Raw genomic sequence first — 18,074 nt, forward strand, 5'->3', positions numbered from 1 at the left:
CGGGAACCAAGTATGATTACGTTTATGTGAACAAAAACGCAGCTAAATCAGTACTGGAGTTTTTATTTTGTTGATAAAATACCCAAATTATTATTTGAATGTATTTAGATAATTATCCGAGTCATCAGCCGAAAACACATTTAATAGATTTCTTGTTGACCGTCTGATCTGTTTATACCGCTACGTAGAGCATTGTAGTAAGTACTGGAGAAAAAAAAAAAGCCATTCAGCGGCTTGATTCAATCACAAACCAACAACTAGATAAATTTCCATCAGAAGTTAGTTGACTCCAAAATTCCTATGAAGTTAACAAATCATTACTGGGGAAAGCTTGGACCCCCTTTTGCTGCAGATTTGTCAGATGCTCATCCATGATGCAAATCTCCCATTCCACCACATACCAAACGTGTTCTATTGGATTGAGGTGTGGTGATTGTGGGGGCCATGTGAATACAGTAAACTCATTGTCATATTTAAGAAACCAGTTTGATGATTTGAGCTTTGTGACATGGTACATCATTAAATCAGAAGATTGCTACACTGTGGTCATAAATAGATTAACATGTTCAGCATCAGTATTCTGGTAGGTTATGGTGTTTAAACAATTCTCAATTGGTACAAAGGGGGCCAAAGTGTACCAAGACAATATCTCCACACCATTACACCACCACAACCAACCTGAACTGTTGATACTAGGCAGGATGGATCCATGTGTTCATGTTCCTTACACCAAATTCTGACCCTAGCATCTGAATGTCATAAGTAGACTCATCAGACCAGTAAATGTTTTTTCAAAAGTATATGATCCAATTTTGGTAAGCCCATATATATTGTAGCCCGTGTTGCTTGTTCTTAGCTGACAAGAGTAGCAGTGTGGTCTTCTGTTGCTGTAGCCCATCTGCTTCAAGGTTCAATGTTATGCTCTTCTGCATACCTTGTTTGTAATGAGTGGTTATTTGAGTTACTGTTGCCTTTATATCAACTTAAAGCAGTCTGGCCCTTCTCATCGGACATTAACAGGTAATGTTCACCCAGATCTGCAACTCACTATTTTCTTTTTCATAGCAGTCTCTGTACATCTTAGATGGCTGCGAAAATCCCAGTAGATACACACTTTCTAAAATACTCAGACTAGCCTGTCTAGCCACAATCGTGCCACGCTCAAAGTCACTGAAATGATCTTTCTTCCCCATTCTGATGTTACTTCATCAGGTTGTCTTGGCCATGTCTACATGCCTAAAAGTACTGAGCTGTTGCAATGTGATTGGATATTAGATATTTGAATTAATGAGAAGGTGAACAGGTGTACCATATAAAGTGGTCATTGAGTATGAATATGTGTGTGTGTGTGTATAAAAATAAATGGGTATGTATTATATTATGGGTCACTAGAGAATCTGTTCATCTGTACTGAATCGATGTGGGGTTATAGATTCAAAAACAGTAAGATGAAACAAATCAAAACTCCAAAAAAGAAGTGTATTACATTAATCTCTTATGAGCTTATGAGATATGTAAAAATGACAGATCATCTTATTCAAACAATTTGTAAATCACACTTTGAAGAAAAAAAAATTAAGCCTGATTAAATTTAAAGATGAAACATTAACCTGAGAAAGTGTCTGAAGAGAGCAGAGAATGCCAAGAGGAAAAATGAAAACTCAAAATGGAAGGAATTAATTCATTTTGCATAAACAGAAAAAAACCCAATTTAACAAATTTCAAGTGTATATAGACAGAAATATAAGATACATCTGAACCTTTTTATATCGCATGCACCTTCATGAAAAGCTCCTATATTCCTATGTATGATCTATTAGAAAGACAATTCTTTACAGACACCTGCCCCCCCCCCCAAAAAAAGAAAAAGAAAATAAAAATTTAAAGTGTTTCTTTGTGGGTCCTCAACCCTTTTTTCCTGTAAAAAAATATGTTCTAGTACTGTGAAATAAATTTAATTGAAAAACATTAAAAAAAGGAAACATCAAATATTACAATTATCAACTGTCCTAATAAAATATGCCAGAGAAATGATTAGATACAAATAAAGACTGGTGATCAGTGTCTAAACACACACCCCCTCACACATGTGCACAGATGTCTGAGACAATGGTGAAGAATAGAAAATACATTGATTCAGAATGGAAAGTAAAGTGCATTCTGGGAAAAATGAGAGGAGGGGCTCAGGACTGTTATAGCACCCTACTCAGGGAGTCTAAAAAGCCCCCATTAGCAGACAGCAGCCCAAAACGCAAACCTCCTATGACCTCCCAAATGACTATTTAATCCATCCTTGTCACCTCCCTGATGGTATTATCCCTTATAAATCTCTTGTGACCAATGCTAGTCTGTTGTAACTAATGTACGTGTGTGAGAGAGACAGACAGAGCAAGCGAGACATATAAAGACATGCCTATACACAATTGCCTCCCTATAATCAGTGTTATTCTAAAAACTACCAATGAGACAGATAAAAGTCAAAGGGGAGACAGAAAGGAAATCAGACAGACAGGTGTAAAAAGAAGAGAAAAGGAAATTAGGCCCGTTCTCCACGGATCCGGCGTGCCAGCTGGATGTCTTTGGGCATGATGGTGACACGCTTGGCATGAATGGCACACAGGTTAGTGTCTTCAAAAAGACCCACCAGGTATGCCTCACTGGCCTCCTGTGAACAAAAGCAAACAATATAATTAAGAAAATATTTCATTATGGGAATATTTCATGTTATTTATAGCCTCCATTAGCATTTTTGCAACAAATTAAAAAACTCAAAAGACAGAGGTCTTTGGGTAGCGCATTGTCATGTAATAGAATTTAATATCATTTGTAATATATCAGGTCTGAAAGTATTTTTAACCTTTATCCAAAAGTGATTGATGATGCTTGTCCTAAAACATTGCCATAAACTAAACAATATATAAAAACATAGGAGGTTTTAAGATGATAAAGGCATTCTGGTTAACACAATAATACATTAAGAAAAACATTAGTTTATTGTTAAGTCAATTGTATTTGACAGATTCAGTGAGCTGGCTAAAGATCACCCTTCCCCATGTCCTTCTTCAAACACATCTAGAGTGATATTAGCGCTAGCCACAGACCTGCAGGGCTCCAATGGCAGCACTCTGGAAGCGCAAGTCCGTTTTGAAGTCCTGGGCAATCTCCCTGACCAGACGCTGGAAAGGCAGCTTGCGGATCAGTAGCTCAGTAGATTTCTGGTACCGACGAATCTCACGCAGAGCCACAGTACCAGGTCTATAAAATATAGTGACTTGAAAAAAATCTAATGGTAGCCACAAAACATTCCTTATCTCCAAGTTACATCCTTAAATGATAAGCAACAGCAAACAAAGTAGCTAACAAATCAGAACAACAGATATCTGATGTAGATGCTGGATAACATAAGCTAGCTGGCTCACATGGTCCAGTTTACCATCAACAAGTATTAATGGTATAGTGAGATGTAACTAAATAAACTGCTAGATTTTGTTAAAGATAAGCAACTTTGAAAGGACAAAGAAAAATAAACAACAAAACACATGCAAAACACAATAACCTGAGAAATCTAAATGCCCCTCACAATATATTCCTTATGTCTGAACTTATCTCGAAACTCCTTATATAGTATTACAATAGTAGTGCAGTGGCTTAAGCTTTACAATATACCAATAAAGTACATACAGAAAATCTCACCTTTTACACAAAAATCAGTCACACAATTTTAGAATCCACCCATACATCCTTACAATAAAGTAGTTCATCAAACTCAGGCGTCTAGCTCGTGCGCTGCCTCACCTGTAGCGATGGGGCTTCTTGACTCCTCCAGTAGAGGGCGCACTCTTGCGAGCAGCCTTAGTGGCCAGCTGCTTACGGGGAGCTTTTCCACCAGTGGACTTGCGGGCTGTCTGTTTAGTACGGGCCATGGCTACTCGCAATCACCTGAAATGTTACATCCCCCCCCCCCCCAAAAAAAAGTAACATTTAAAAACACCTGCTGTGGAATGAACCTGAAATATTTTTAAGATGAAACAAGAAACAATCACAAAGAATTCGGCGCCAACGGGACATGCCGTCGTTAAAAAACAAAAACAAAGTACTATAAAACAGGGGGCATCTGTATACAAGTCATTCTCCTTTGACAGATAAATATAATCCCTTTTAAACTATTCAAATTCTGACCAACCAGAAATAAGTCAATAAGACGACAGGCCGGATCTGCAAAGCTAGGCTGTTCCAGCTAGTCCCGCCCACCCTGCTGACATGATGGCGGCTGTTTGATACGTACACGGGGCAGAAAACTCAACAAGGGGAGAGTATGACTAACATTTAAACTTTAGCATTTACACGATTCAATTCGAAATTATTCCTTCAGATGGAAGTCGGACTATGAACAGGAGACTCTGGGGATTTTAGAAACGTAATATATGGGAGTATTTAACACTTTACATCGAATTTAGACCGATGTGAATTCCTGCATCAATTCGAAACGATTTTTTTCTCTGCAGAGGCTGGAAAACAGTGCTATTCGGTGTCGTTTAAGGAACGGCTTTGCTATTTTACCTCCATATGTAACGAATGCCTTTACAAATCATTAAAACTTAGCCAATTTCGTAAAACATCGTAATCTTATCAAATATCCATATTTTAGGAATTCACTTACCTCTATAAAGTTAAAATCCAAAAGTGTTTCAGATGAGCCTTATGACTTATTTACCGTCTCTCACCCTCAATGGTAGCGAGTCGTTCAGAAGGGAAATGGCCGCGGTGTCAATCAATTACTCCCACAATGCAACACCATTTACTTTCGCCACAAGATCAGACAGGCTATATCAAACTTTACCATCTAAAATGAATTATTAAAGCCAGTTTCTCGCATGATATTTTTTTGCCCAATAAAACGCAACATTTTGTTAGGTGGCGTTAATGATTAAGCAAGAAATCCGTCGAAACGAGAAAATTTGAAGTCACTCAATTTGACCTTTCTAGTCACAACTCTCCAAGTGATTTCCTACCTTGCGTGGCCTATTTCACCCGTGGGGTGACTATCTTGGGCATTTCGTTTCAGGATGCAACTGTATCAGTTTTTCATAGTTGGCATTTAGGGAAACCATGTTGGTATGAAGATAGCTACTGATTTTAGATATTTTCATTTGATGAATCAGTTAAAAAATATGACCCATCTTAGCTTGCCACATGAATTTCAGTGTGACATTACATATACTGCATGTATAGTTAAAGGATTTTAATGTTAATGCAGTCAATGACTTCATTTTCTTAAAATATATTAATACCCAAATTTGTTGCTATAGTTGTCACCCTATCTTACAAAATGAAAGTCTTCTATACCTTGGTTTATGTTATATCTGCAAGCAGGAACAATTAGGATAATCAAAAGGAGGACTTGCACAAAACAGCCAATAATCTCATTTTCTTCCAGAGAATTAAGCAAATTGTTCATTTTATAATTACATTTCAAAACGTTTTTTGAGTTGTTAGCCAAGAGCTGCTACCAAAAGTAGTTTTTTTTCACATTTGTTTTTGTTGTCCTCTCCACAATTGTATTTTTTGCACATTTTTTTTCTGATTTACATTTCTGGCTTATAAAAATCAAACCAATAAAAATTACTTCCTCAATTTCAGCTGATCTTTAGAAACTACGGGTGCCAATAAATGTGGCTTTAGGCTATAAAAAGTTAAAACCTCAGATCAAGGAAACAAATTCTTTATTTTTCCATTTGATAAATTCTGAGAGCACAAAGATGCTTCATATTTATGTAAAAAAAAAAAAAAAACCTGAGCCGCCACCTACTACTGACAACCGGATTTTTTTTAATTGGCATAAAATATAAAACGGGTGTAAACACTCACTACATATATTTATAGATTAGTCTCATTGTCAGACAAATAGGACAATTAATTGCCAATATGTGGAGCATGAGCACAAACACCCCAGCCCCTCTACACTTCCCAAATTACAAACTGGGCAACATTCTAACTGGATATACCTCAAACATGACTAACGTAAATACAAATATACTACAACCAACAGAACTCAAAAAAAGTAAACATTCACAGAGGACTAGTATGTGCTTCATGAAAATGTTCACTGATCAAGTGGAAGCACCCTGAAGAGGATGGTCCCAATACCAAAGGAGCCCTTAAACTCTTCATCTAGATATCAAAACCTGCTGGTCTATGCAATATGACAATACAGCCAATCAGGGGAGAACATGGTCACTGCTATGTCGTTTTCACCTGCTCCTTTTTCCTGATCCTTGTCTACTGAGGGTCAAAATCAGAAGCAAAATCTTGCCAACATACCACTGCTAAAGCAGGTGCAAGTAAAAAGAGCAAGTTGGTTGTATAAAATATACCTCTAGTTGAATGTGCTAAAAGTACAAAGAGGGGTAATACAGGGATGGATCCCAAGACAGGGCCCTGTTCCTTTTCCTTGGCAAAATAATCCCAATTAAATTTTACTGAGCTCCACTTCCCCTATGGATTCTAACTACTGTGTCCAAGTGCATCAATTTACAACAACTGGGAACTCACCAGTCTACACCCCATCTAACCACTATGCCTGTGTGAGTAAATAAATCTACCCTATTCTGAACACCATACTGCACATGGCCAATTGCTGAGAGTTTCAAAGCAAGCAAGAAAAACACACAAATTTGTCATGATAATCCACACATATACAAAGAGGGTAAGACAGGGTACATGTACAGGAGAAAAATAAATTCAGGAGGAAAAGGGACAGGAGTGGACGATGGGATTTTAGGCGCGTTCTCCGCGGATCCGACGTGCCAGCTGGATGTCTTTAGGCATGATGGTGACACGCTTGGCATGAATAGCACACAGGTTAGTGTCTTCAAAAAGGCCCACGAGGTATGCCTCACTGGCTTCCTGCAACCACAAAAGGACATGTAATGGTCACATGGGGTGGCCAACACTTCTATGGACTAAAAGTCTTATACTTATAACCAACAATTTTTGATAACAGCTGATTTCTGCCTTTTTTTTAGGTTATTTGTTCATAAGATTAGAAAAAAAAAAATAAATCCATCTTATGATAAAACCTTATATTATGATAAAAACCTTTCCAAAATAAGGTTGACCCAGCATCAGTTTACATATATAGCTTTACACATACAGTCATAGAAACAAATTCATTAACTTTTGCAATCAATAAGTACACAGACCTGTAGGGCTCCGATGGCAGCACTCTGGAACCGCAGGTCTGTTTTGAAGTCCTGGGCGATCTCCCTGACCAGACGCTGGAAAGGCAGCTTACGGATCAGCAACTCCGTAGACTTCTGGTACCGGCGAATCTCACGCAGAGCCACAGTACCAGGCCTTCAAAATACAGTAACTTAAAAAATCTAAACCTAAACGGTAGTCACGAATCATTCCTTATGTCCAAGTTACACCCTTAAAGGCTAAACAACAGCAAACACCTTAACTAACATAAATCAGAACAATAGATAATATGATTCATTATGTTGATGTATATGTTGGATAACAAGCTTGTTGGCTCTCATGGTCCAGTTTACTGTCAACAGGTGTTAAATGGTACAGGGAGATATAGCGACAAACAGGATTTTGATAAAGCAAAGATTTTGATAGAACAAAGAAAGATAATCAACAATCAATTCACTTATCAGGCTTTTCCACCAGCATCTGTCATGATTATTCAATGTGTTTGTTGTGCAAGATTATTCTCCAGAATTCCTTTACTAGCATTTTTATTGAATAAATTCCAAAAACTTAAATCTTAAAAGTTGTGTTTAAAACTGCAGTCAGTGAGGTCTAAAGTTTACAATACACAAAAACTATAAAACACAATAATTGTATTCAGTACACTTTTATCATGCACCTACAGGTTCTTAAAGTAACAATCTTACATGAATTCCATCATCACTAAACAGACACATCTATCTTGTGCTTGTCTCACCTGTAGCGATGGGGCTTTTTGACTCCTCCAGTAGAGGGCGCACTCTTGCGAGCAGCCTTAGTGGCCAGCTGCTTACGGGGAGCTTTTCCTCCAGTGGATTTACGAGCTGTCTGTTTAGTACGGGCCATAGTTACTCACAATCACCTGAAAGAGAGACAGCAGGGAATATGCTGGATTACGTTGCCTGAGAAAACCGGTTCTCTGTATTGGAAAAATTACTCTTAGTAAGTGTGTGCACCCTGCCCACGGTGGCAAAAATAATTAACACCAGCCTACAAGGAAATTGTTACATTTGGTTGATTTTAATTTGGATAAAAGCGCTTGCCAAATTAATTAATGTCAAAATGTAGATTTGCTACACTGACTGGGTGGTTCTGATTACTGTACTTCATTACTGAATTACACACACATTAAGCCTTACCCCCATCTTTTACGTATTCAAGGTTACAACATTGGTTGTGAAAGAAAAATACGATTGCCGCCAAGTTTCGTTTGATGTGCTTTGAAGCAGAGAACAATGTCTGCAGTGGCTTTCAGATCCTGATGTCATTGGCTGAGGGGTTTTCGTCATTTAGCACGTGGTGGGCATAAGCATGAATCAAAACGCTTGCTACAATGTTTTAACGAATCACAGTTGCAGGCGGTTGGAAATAAACCCGCCTCTTCGGCCAAACGTTATATACATACTCCCGCCCCTTTTAAGGGTGACATAATGGCTGCTTAGGAGACTACGCGAAGAGAGAAATAGCGTTACCACTGACGTTACATTTTACATTGACGTACGGGTGTCTGTCTAGCATCTACGAACAGAACTTGTTAGTTTATACCCTCAGCAACTCGCTGAGATACTATTCGGCTCAAATAGCGTGATCAACTACGTTACACAAGGTATCATCGAAATTCAAACGGGAAATACCTAACGTTAGCTAGCTAGCTCGCTACTTCTTTCCCTCGTCCAGCGGAATACGATTTTGACTATCACTTTTTAGCTTGCTGTTTTTTACTTATTTGAAATGTGATGTTACGAATTTTAAAAAAAATCATTAGTTTTATACGATCATTTTCTATCTAAAGTTATACTGTTTATTTGCTAACGACAAGTAAACCAAGCTCACCTTGTATATTTTAACCAGAAAATGAAGAGACGTTTAAGCGCCTGAATCTTGTATTTGGTGCTTCGTTGTATAACAATGGTCGTGGAAATGTTTCAAGTTGAAATGGCTGGTCTCCCATGATGCATTTCGGCCATTACTCTAACACGTCGCAACACGTTTATTGTGAGTGGATTAAAAAAAAAAACAAGCCTATCAGTTTATATAGAAATGAACCTTTAGAAGAATCAGCAAGGTATTTTCCTTTTTTTTCGTTAAAGATCTTAACATTTTGGACTAGTGGGGGAGTAGAGGAGGTGTATAGGATGTAAATGTAGGAAAATATTTTCAAGAATATAATTGTGAAAACCTAAGATCCAGGTAAGCTATAAGGAGATTTCTTTGTTCGCATATACAGTAATGCTTCCAAAGAAGTATTTACAAGAATTAAACAGTTGATGAAACACTTAACTAATATTAAATAATTGTGAATAAGTGAAATAGAATCAAAATACAAGGAATCATTTGCTCATCAGTTTATTTGGCAATCTGCTAAATTGATTTACGGATAAATTGATGGCATTCATACGATTTGTGATTATCAGACATATGTGAATACCTGTATGCGGTTATACAGCCGGACTTGCTCATTCATATGCTGGTTATGGTCTCTTTCAGTCATACATTGTTTGTAATTCCTAATTTGCACACTGGGTGGTGTATTGAATCTGGTGTTTATCGCAAAGGTCACCGGAAGCGGATGGAAAGTTGTGCTCGGTGGGAAAATGCACTTTGTATTATCTCTTACTGTTAAACAGTACACGTGGCACTTTATCGCAATCACGCGCTGTCCTGTGCAGTTTCTATTGGCGAGAGTGCAGTCAACAAGGACCACACGAGATATGTAAAGCATAAAGAGCAGCTTGATTTTAGTAAATAATATCTACATAGTCCTGACAGGACTAGACCTAACAACAGAAACCTCATCTTTTTAATTTTCCTTTATTGCTCAAGCTAATGTAATTGTCTTGACATCTGTTGTTTAATTGGATATCAGTAGATGTACGGTAACACTTTATATGGAACTCTCCGGCAATACTCATGCCAGGCTTCTCCATGCTTCTCCTGGCACGAGGCTTCGATTTCATTGGCTCGCTGCCTCAGCAGGTTAATGCACTGTATTACAGGCAGGTATGGCACCAGGCTAGTGAAACCTGTAAAGACCCAAGATCTGAGTTAATCGTCTGCTCACAAACGGGTTAGTTCAGGTTCGGTTTCATAACTTTTGTCTATCATTGCATGATAGAAATTAATCTTTGATGCACTGACAGACAACATTAACTGTACATAAGTTTAGCTACTCAGCAAAAAGATTTTAACATATTTAAAAACATGCAGTGGTATGCTAATAAATATACTTAAACATCTAGACCAATGTCTCTGTCATAATGAATTATGCATGTCCAATACATGCATTTGTTCTTAATTTCTTAATGTACTAACTTATAGTTGCTGTAAAGTCCAATGATTGAATTTAAAAAATGCTATTATTGATAGATAATTAGCAGGCATTGGGATAAAAGCTAGGAGTAGCTGAAAAGCAGTATAATAATATAATAATGACCAGTAAATACTTAAGCATTTTATGACTATAATTTGAGAGAATTTCTCAGAATACTGGTGCTAAAACAGGTCTAGAAAGTATACATTTTAATAAGTTTTAAATTCAATGAAATTAATTAAGCATTTAATAGTGGAGTAACAGCCTCTATTTATGTGTTATATAGCATACTGTCACATCTGGATTCATTTATATAAGCAAGTGCCTTTACTGCTTTTGCTGGACATGCTTTTTAATGGTGTATTTTCTACATTTGAAGGATAAAATGTCACATTTCTTATTGACCACAGTATTTCTCTATAGGCTATATCTGTAATATTGTTCATTGTTGAACTTAACATGTTTCACCTTGCCATTGCCTACATAATATATTTGAACTGAGAATTTAAACTAATTCGTCATTGTGAAACTGGAGTTCAAAGTTTTTTTTTTAATCTATAGCCCATACATTATCTAATATTAAACTTTCTTCCTAAAAAGATTTAGCAATATTTAATCTCACCACAGGGTAGGCACCAGGCAAACATCATCAGTATATCTCCCAAATAGTTTGGGTGCCGAACCCAGCCAAACCATCCAGACACCATCAGGTTTTCTCCAGAGGGACTCTCAATGACCTTCAGATCTGGAAGATCAAAGACTATTATTCATGTGGTATTTGAAGGTCTCTATTATATTTCAATATCATTAATATTATGCTTTTAACACAACTTGATACCACACAAATGTGAAACATCCTGATGAATTTTGAACATTTCAAAAGAAATGATGGCGACGATTACCTCAGTCGTATTACAATCTAAAGAAAAGATATTAAATCATTCATGATGAGCAGCTATAGTTTCCTACTTGCTTTTAATTCCAAATCCTAAATATGTCTACAAACGTTCTATGAAATCAAATAAAAACAGTTAATTACAGATAAATTACACATAGGTAGTTGTCTTCACTGCTGACTATAGTCATTAATGTTAGACATCTTGAGTTTTTGCAACAAAGCTTTAAAAAACAGTACTCTGATCACTTTCTTAGGTACAACTACACTACCACAATTGTGCAGAGCAAGTCAAGTTATCATCAGTCAATCAACATATAGAGGTGATGAAAAGACATTTGCAACTATAGCTATGGAGAAGCTGTACCTTATAAACTGGCAATGAAGTGCATTCTTAAGTGATATGGCTAAACATGGAGGCAACACGTACGAGCATATGCTGGATTGTTCGGGTTCTTGCGGAAACCACTCTTCTGTTCATTGGACAGGTAATAAAAGAGGAATCCAATTCCTGCAAAATATGAATGGACACAGGAGCCTTTAGGCAATGGCTGAAAAATGTGACAGTTCTGAGGAACTGTTACCATAGCACTGACATCTGTGGTGGAAGATATTGTTTTTTAAAGTAGAGCTATAGTGAGAATTGGGTATGTAGGTATTCTAATGGAGTAATAGTGGTTCACGCAGTTGTGTCAATAGATAATCATGGTTTTGCCCATGTTACCAAACAGCTCAAGTCATTAGTATTGTATACCAACTAATGATGTTACAATGTACAAGACATGTTAAAGAGATTTTAGTCTGATGCTGCAACGTTCTGTGTATTTATGTTGTTATAGAGCTTGTTTTTCATATTGCCTTCTGATCAGTGTGACTGATTGGGCTCACCAAAGAGCAGCAATATGGGTATGGCAGACAGGAAGTCAATGTGATTGGGCCGATGAAGGAGGAAGTAAATGGGAAGACTGGAGAAGATTGGTATCCAGATATATTCGCCCAGAATCATCAAGAAACCAACAGACTCCTCAGTGAACTCTTTAGTGGGTAAAACAGAGTCCTGAAAAAACAACAGAAGTATTTGTTTTTAAAGGTGTCTAATAAAAGGACAGTAACCAAATCAGACTAGTCCTGACTCGTAAATTTTATAATTGCAGTTTGTAACTGCACTAACTGAAATGGGTGTTCATGTAAATTAATGACATAGGGGCATGAATATATATGCCTCTCTTAGTGAGCAGTAGCCCTTTTTTTTTACTTCAAGTAACCATCCTTCAGTGTACCAGTGTGAGTAGTAACTATATGTCAGGGTACCAATATGAGTACGCTCACAGACACTTGACTATTCTCGACAATTCTTAGCACTGCTAAAAAAAATCAAACATGGCGGTGCAAATGATGCAACATAATAAGAAAATTAGACATGGTTACCTAACAATTTGTAGGATTAATTCCAGTTGTCCTACTACCAGAGCACAATTAATATTATTTATTTCCCATACTATCTTTACCAGCTGAAGTTACCATTTGCATTTCTGAACAAAACTAACCTCGTCTATGAGGAAATCAAGGATGTAGATTAACTGGAAGGTGACCACCAGGAGGAAAGACAAGGAGAGGGAACCATTGGTCTCTATTGCTGTCAGAACATAGCTCAAATCCATCATTGCCTGCACTCAAAAAGGACAAGAGAAAGTAACAACAATTGTCAAGTAGCAGTAACATTTTTGGATAACTAGTATACAAAATACTTGGTGTTTTTTTAAAATCTATTTCTTTTAATAGAAATTCTGGAGTGGTTGTTTTAAAAGGGTGGTGGTGCTTGAAGTTTTCTTCTGTTAACCATGGTCACTGCCAAGGAAACGTGCCGTTATCATTGCATTGCATCAAAAGGGCTTCACAGGCAAGGATATTGCTGCTTGTAAGATAGCACCTAAACAACCATTTATCGAATCAAGAACTTAAAGGAAAGAGGTTCAATTGCAGTGAAGAAGGCTTCAGGGTGCTCAAGAAAGCCCCAGGACCATCTCCTTAAGAGGATGCAGCTATGGGATGCTGCATCTATAGTGCTGACCAGTAGCAGCACTCTGCTAAACACACTGCTGCCCTTCACCACGCCATAGTGCCACAGACTCACAAGCAGCACCGCAGACACCACAAACGTGCAAACCTGGCAGGCGGCAACAGGGGTGTCTTAATGCAGGGCTCCAGATTAGCCTGCTGAACTAGCTCACACTAGTCCTGAAACAGGAGGTTGTTTTCTATGGAAGCCCATGGGGGGAATCTGTTTTGACCTACTTTATTTAGCAGCACATGTTACAAAAAAGTAAACATTTTTCATTTATGTTTATACAGCCCTACTGATGCTATGATCTCAGTTTTTTTATTTTATTTTATTTATTTATTTATTTTTTTAATTTTTTTTTTTTAGTGAAGAGAATTGCCTGAATCTCTGAGCTCACCATTCAGGCTGTACTTAAACCATGAGTAATGACAGAAACTAATAACTACCTATGATTCATAACATATGACTACTGCATCTGTCCTCTGTAGTGATATAGAAGTACAGTAAAAGCCATACTATTTCCATAATTTAATTAATTACCATGGCAACAGTAGTATCTGGACATTACCTTCATGAGATCAATCCTTCCATTGTGGGGATTGGGTGACACATTTCAAATAAGAATTCATTTCACTTGTCACATCAAAGCTTAGAGATGTTTTATGCTCGTGCTGAGATTAAAACAACAACAACCCCCCACAAAAATATCAAGGACAGACTGACATTCTGCAGAAAGTATAGGGATTGGACTACAGAGGACTGGGGTAAAGTTATTTTCTGTGATGAAGCCCCCTTCAGACTGTTTGGGACATCTGGACAAATGATTGTCCGGAAAAGAAAAGGTGAGCGCTGCCATGAGTCTGTGTCATGCCAACAGTAAGGCATCCTGAGACCATTCATGTGTGGGGTTGCTTCTCATCCAAGGGAGTGGGTTTACTCAAAATTTTGCCTAAGAACACTGCCATGAATAAGGAATGGTATCAAAACATCCTTCAAGACCAACTACTCCCAATGATCCAGGAGCAATTTGTGAGGAGCAATGCTTTTCCCAGCATGACTTAGCACCATGTCACTAGGCAAAAGTGATAACCAAGTGGTTCAGTGAACAAAACATTGACATTTTGGGTCCATGGCCAGGAAACTTTCCAGATCTCAATCCCATTGAGAACCTGTGTCCAATCCTCAAAGAGGGTGGACAAACAAAAATACAGAAACTGATCAACTCCAAGCACTGATTAGGCAAGAATGGGTTGCCATCAGTCAAGATTTTGCCCAGAAACTGATATCCAGCATGTTTTGCAGAAGTCATAAAAAAGAAGGGTCAACACTGTAAATATTAACTCTTTGCTTGAACTGGATGTGTTTGTCAATAAAACGTTTTTAAAACTTGAAATGCTTAAGACTGTACTTCACTATACTATGTAAACATGTGACAAAAGGATCTAAAAAAACTGAGGCAGTAAACTTTGTGAAAACCAAAATTTGTCAGTCTCAAAACGTTTGGCCATGACTGTATAGTCTACACTCACTCACCCAGCCAATGAAGCCAATTCTGACCATAGCAAATTGCTTCATGTCAATTCTGCCCACACGAGGGTCGATTTCCTTGCCCAATGCAAACTCCTGCAGGAAACTTCCTAAATGGAAGAACACCATTATAATTACACAGAAATATAATTTTGCATTCCATCAGAATGAGTCATGTGAAAACTACATTAATAACCACCAAAAAGCATTATTTGAATTTTTAAATACTTTTTATTGTGACACAAATGTGTCAATGATCTCTTAAGTGAATGGGGAGGTACTGGGCCCTGTGTGTGAGTGTGCATGTGTCCGTGCTACCTGTATTACCACTGTAAGGCTGCTGAGAGTAGTGGGCCGAGCCTGGACGGAGGTACAGCCACAGGCTCAGCAGGGTAGACATGGCAAGTCCGGCACTGACCAGTGGCAGCACTCTGCTAGACACACTGCTGCCTCTCACCATGCCACAGTGCCACAGACCCATGAGCAGCACAGCAGACACCACGAATGCATGCAAACCTGGCAGGTGGCAACAGGGATGTCTTAATGCAGGGCTCCAGATTAGCCTGCTGAACTAGCTCACACTAGTCCTGAAATAGGAGGTTGTTTTCTACGGAAGCCCATGGGAGGAATCTGTTTTGACCTACTTTATTTAGCAGCGCATGTTTACAAAATAGTTAACAAATAAACAACAGATTTCTCTGCTTTATATGGCATAAAAAAGTGTAATTTTATATATAACGTTTTTATTTATGTTTATGTATATACAGCCCCACTAATGCTATGATCTCAGTTTTTTTTTAGTGAAGAGAATTGCCTGAATCTCTGAGCTCACCATTCAGGCTGTACTTCAAGCGTTTGTCATGACACCCCATCTTGCCCTCTGCAACCTACTCAAAGGAAGAACCATGAGTAATGACAGAAACTAATAACTAATCTGGCTATGATTCATAACATATCACTACTGCATCTGTCCTCTGTAGTGGTACAGAAGTAAAATCTTTGCCATGCTTTTGCCATAATTTAAATAATTATCATGGCAACAGTAGAATCTGGACATTACCTTCATGGGATCAACCCTTCCATTGTGGGTGCAGGGTGACACATTTCAAATAAGAATTCATTTAACTTTTCACATCAAATCTTAGAGTTGTTTTATGCTCATGCTGAGATTAAAACAATGACATTCCCCCACTCCACTTAATTCTGCTGTAAAATTGTATCTATTCCAGATGTCATTAAAGAAGATATTAATGGTGAAATCAAGGCTATGTTTACACAGAGTTCCAAATTCACAGATTCCCAGCTGCAGTCCTGATGGCCCCCCTGTGCTGTGTTCATGTCAGGTCTTTACCAGAAGAATCAGGGGTATAATTGAAAGAAAAGCATGAAAGGGTGGAGTAGAAGGTAGACCTGTGACTGGAGTTAGTATGGCAAAAAAATAATAAAAAAGCATTTGCTTTCACTCACCCGTCCTATGGGAAGATAGTACAACACTGCCTGTAATATAGTGAACACCACTACTATAGCAGCAGCTGTCCAGTCCCAGAGGCGGGTTCTTTCCAGATTACTTAGAACCCAGGCTTCAGAGGGGGGGTGACATGCATCCAGGAACAGTATCAGTGAAGAAGTAAAAAATACACACACTAAAAACAAGTCTGACACACACACACATACACACACACGCACACACACACACAAAATCATCAGGCTTTCAGGATAAAAAAAAAAAATTGCATCTTCAACCAAAAATGATTTTTAATCTCCATTTTTCTCACAACACACTTGCTGTTTGTATTTACATTCACTGAAAACAGCAACAATGATCAAACTATTCTTGAAATCTTTCCATTGGAGCCTCCGAACATTAAGCATCATTAATGGTCCTTACTGATGTTGCTTCGTTTAGTGTGCACAGAGCGCAAACTGCTTCCACTAGCATCCTTCTGGGGCTGCTGGTTCTTTTCCCCATGAAAACTGTTGCTCTGATGCATCTACCAAATTGGAGTAAAAAAACACAAATACTGTATCCTTTCTTCCATGAGAATTTACTAAGAAATTGATTTATAGACACATTTCTGCATATATTTTAGTCTTAGACCTATATTAAAATAATTAACAAAATTATCATGCACAGTGAAACAGAATTCAAAGCTGAGCTATTTAACTGAAAAATTGCTCCACGCTTGCCTTCACTTTTATCACATTTAACATTTTATATTCTGGTAATAATAAATTGGGTCTTTTTTTTTTTTCAATTGAAAGGAAGTCATACCTTAAATAAATATAAGCCCACTCTGACTGATCTACAGCAAGTGCTTACCTTCTTGGAGATAAATGTTGTGAACTGTGACTTACTACTGAAATGAGTACTTGGTATTGAATCATTCATCAGGGTCTTAGCAACTTGAAAAAGAGAACATAATGCTATTGCATTGGTGTTGGCAAGTTATGAAAACCATTGCATCAGTTCACTCGCCAACTGACAAGTTGCACTAATCGTTTCCATCAGAAATGCATATATGAGGGAAGAACATTAGGTACTCAAGTGTCTTACATTGTGAATGATCATTTAACCCGACATCACAAGCAGATAACACATATAATCAGACTTCTATTGAAAAAAGGTTTAATTATACAAATCAACCTCATGTATCAAACATTCCGTTCCAAATGTCTAGCAACAAATGGGACCAAACAGGACTATTAGAAAGTAATTAAAGAACTGTGTCTTAGAAGAATGATCAAAAAAGTAAAAAGAATGACTAATAATAGAAAGAACAATGAAAAGAAGGAAGTCATACCTTAAATAAATATAAGCCCACTCTGACTGATCTACAGCAAGTGCTTACCTTCTTGGAGATAAATGTTGTGAACTGTGACCTACTACTGAAATGAGTATTTGGTATTGAATCATTCATCAGGGTCTTAGCGACCTGAGAAAGAGAACATAATGTTATTGCATTCGTGTTGGCAATTTATGAAAACCATTGCATCAGTTCACTCGCCAACTGACGAGTTGCACTAATCATTTCCCATTTTAAATG

At 37.7% G+C, this 18,074-nt stretch overlaps 3 protein-coding genes across 9 annotated transcripts; all 3 read right to left on the bottom strand.

The window, feature by feature from the left end:
• Positions 1-1,654: 1,654 nt before the first annotated feature.
• LOC118241648 (histone H3.3A) lies at positions 1,655-4,773 on the bottom strand. Its single transcript, XM_035527940.1, has 4 exons — positions 4,661-4,773; positions 3,796-3,939; positions 3,102-3,255; positions 1,655-2,665 (listed from the first exon to the last, which is right to left on the bottom strand). Exons 2-4 carry the CDS (start codon positions 3,921-3,923, stop codon positions 2,537-2,539), a joined length of 411 nt encoding a protein of 136 aa, XP_035383833.1. The 5' UTR covers positions 3,924-3,939; positions 4,661-4,773; the 3' UTR covers positions 1,655-2,536.
• Positions 4,774-5,706: 933 nt separating this feature from the next.
• On the bottom strand, positions 5,707-9,171 carry LOC113590266 (histone H3.3A). The gene is made up of 4 exons (XM_035527941.1): positions 9,070-9,171; positions 7,955-8,098; positions 7,203-7,356; positions 5,707-6,906 (listed from the first exon to the last, which is right to left on the bottom strand). The coding sequence occupies exons 2-4, from the start codon at positions 8,080-8,082 to the stop codon at positions 6,778-6,780; spliced, it is 411 nt and encodes a 136-aa protein (XP_035383834.1). The 5' UTR covers positions 8,083-8,098; positions 9,070-9,171; the 3' UTR covers positions 5,707-6,777.
• A 395-nt stretch (positions 9,172-9,566) lies between these two features.
• Positions 9,567-17,990, bottom strand: si:ch1073-429i10.1 (delta(14)-sterol reductase TM7SF2). Of its 7 annotated transcripts, none has more exons than XM_027031122.2 (12): positions 17,880-17,946; positions 17,351-17,433; positions 16,919-17,021; positions 16,498-16,685; positions 15,863-15,917; positions 15,349-15,546; positions 15,037-15,140; positions 12,989-13,108; positions 12,330-12,498; positions 11,872-11,952; positions 11,169-11,291; positions 9,567-10,259 (listed from the first exon to the last, which is right to left on the bottom strand). In XM_027031122.2, the coding sequence occupies exons 2-12, from the start codon at positions 17,417-17,419 to the stop codon at positions 10,099-10,101; spliced, it is 1,371 nt and encodes a 456-aa protein (XP_026886923.2). In that variant the 5' UTR covers positions 17,420-17,433; positions 17,880-17,946; the 3' UTR covers positions 9,567-10,098. The 7 variants fall into 7 exon arrangements, with proteins under 7 accessions (XP_026886923.2, XP_026886954.2, XP_026886961.2 ...); XM_027031153.2 differs by having other exon boundaries at positions 17,386-17,433; positions 17,880-17,945; XM_027031160.2 differs by lacking the exon at positions 17,880-17,946 and adding an exon at positions 17,832-17,869 and having other exon boundaries at positions 17,386-17,433.
• Between the last annotated feature and the right edge of the window lie 84 nt (positions 17,991-18,074).

This window comes from Electrophorus electricus, chromosome 7 (genome assembly GCF_013358815.1).
Source record: "Electrophorus electricus isolate fEleEle1 chromosome 7, fEleEle1.pri, whole genome shotgun sequence".
Classification (NCBI taxonomy): Eukaryota; Metazoa; Chordata; class Actinopteri; order Gymnotiformes; family Gymnotidae; genus Electrophorus; species Electrophorus electricus.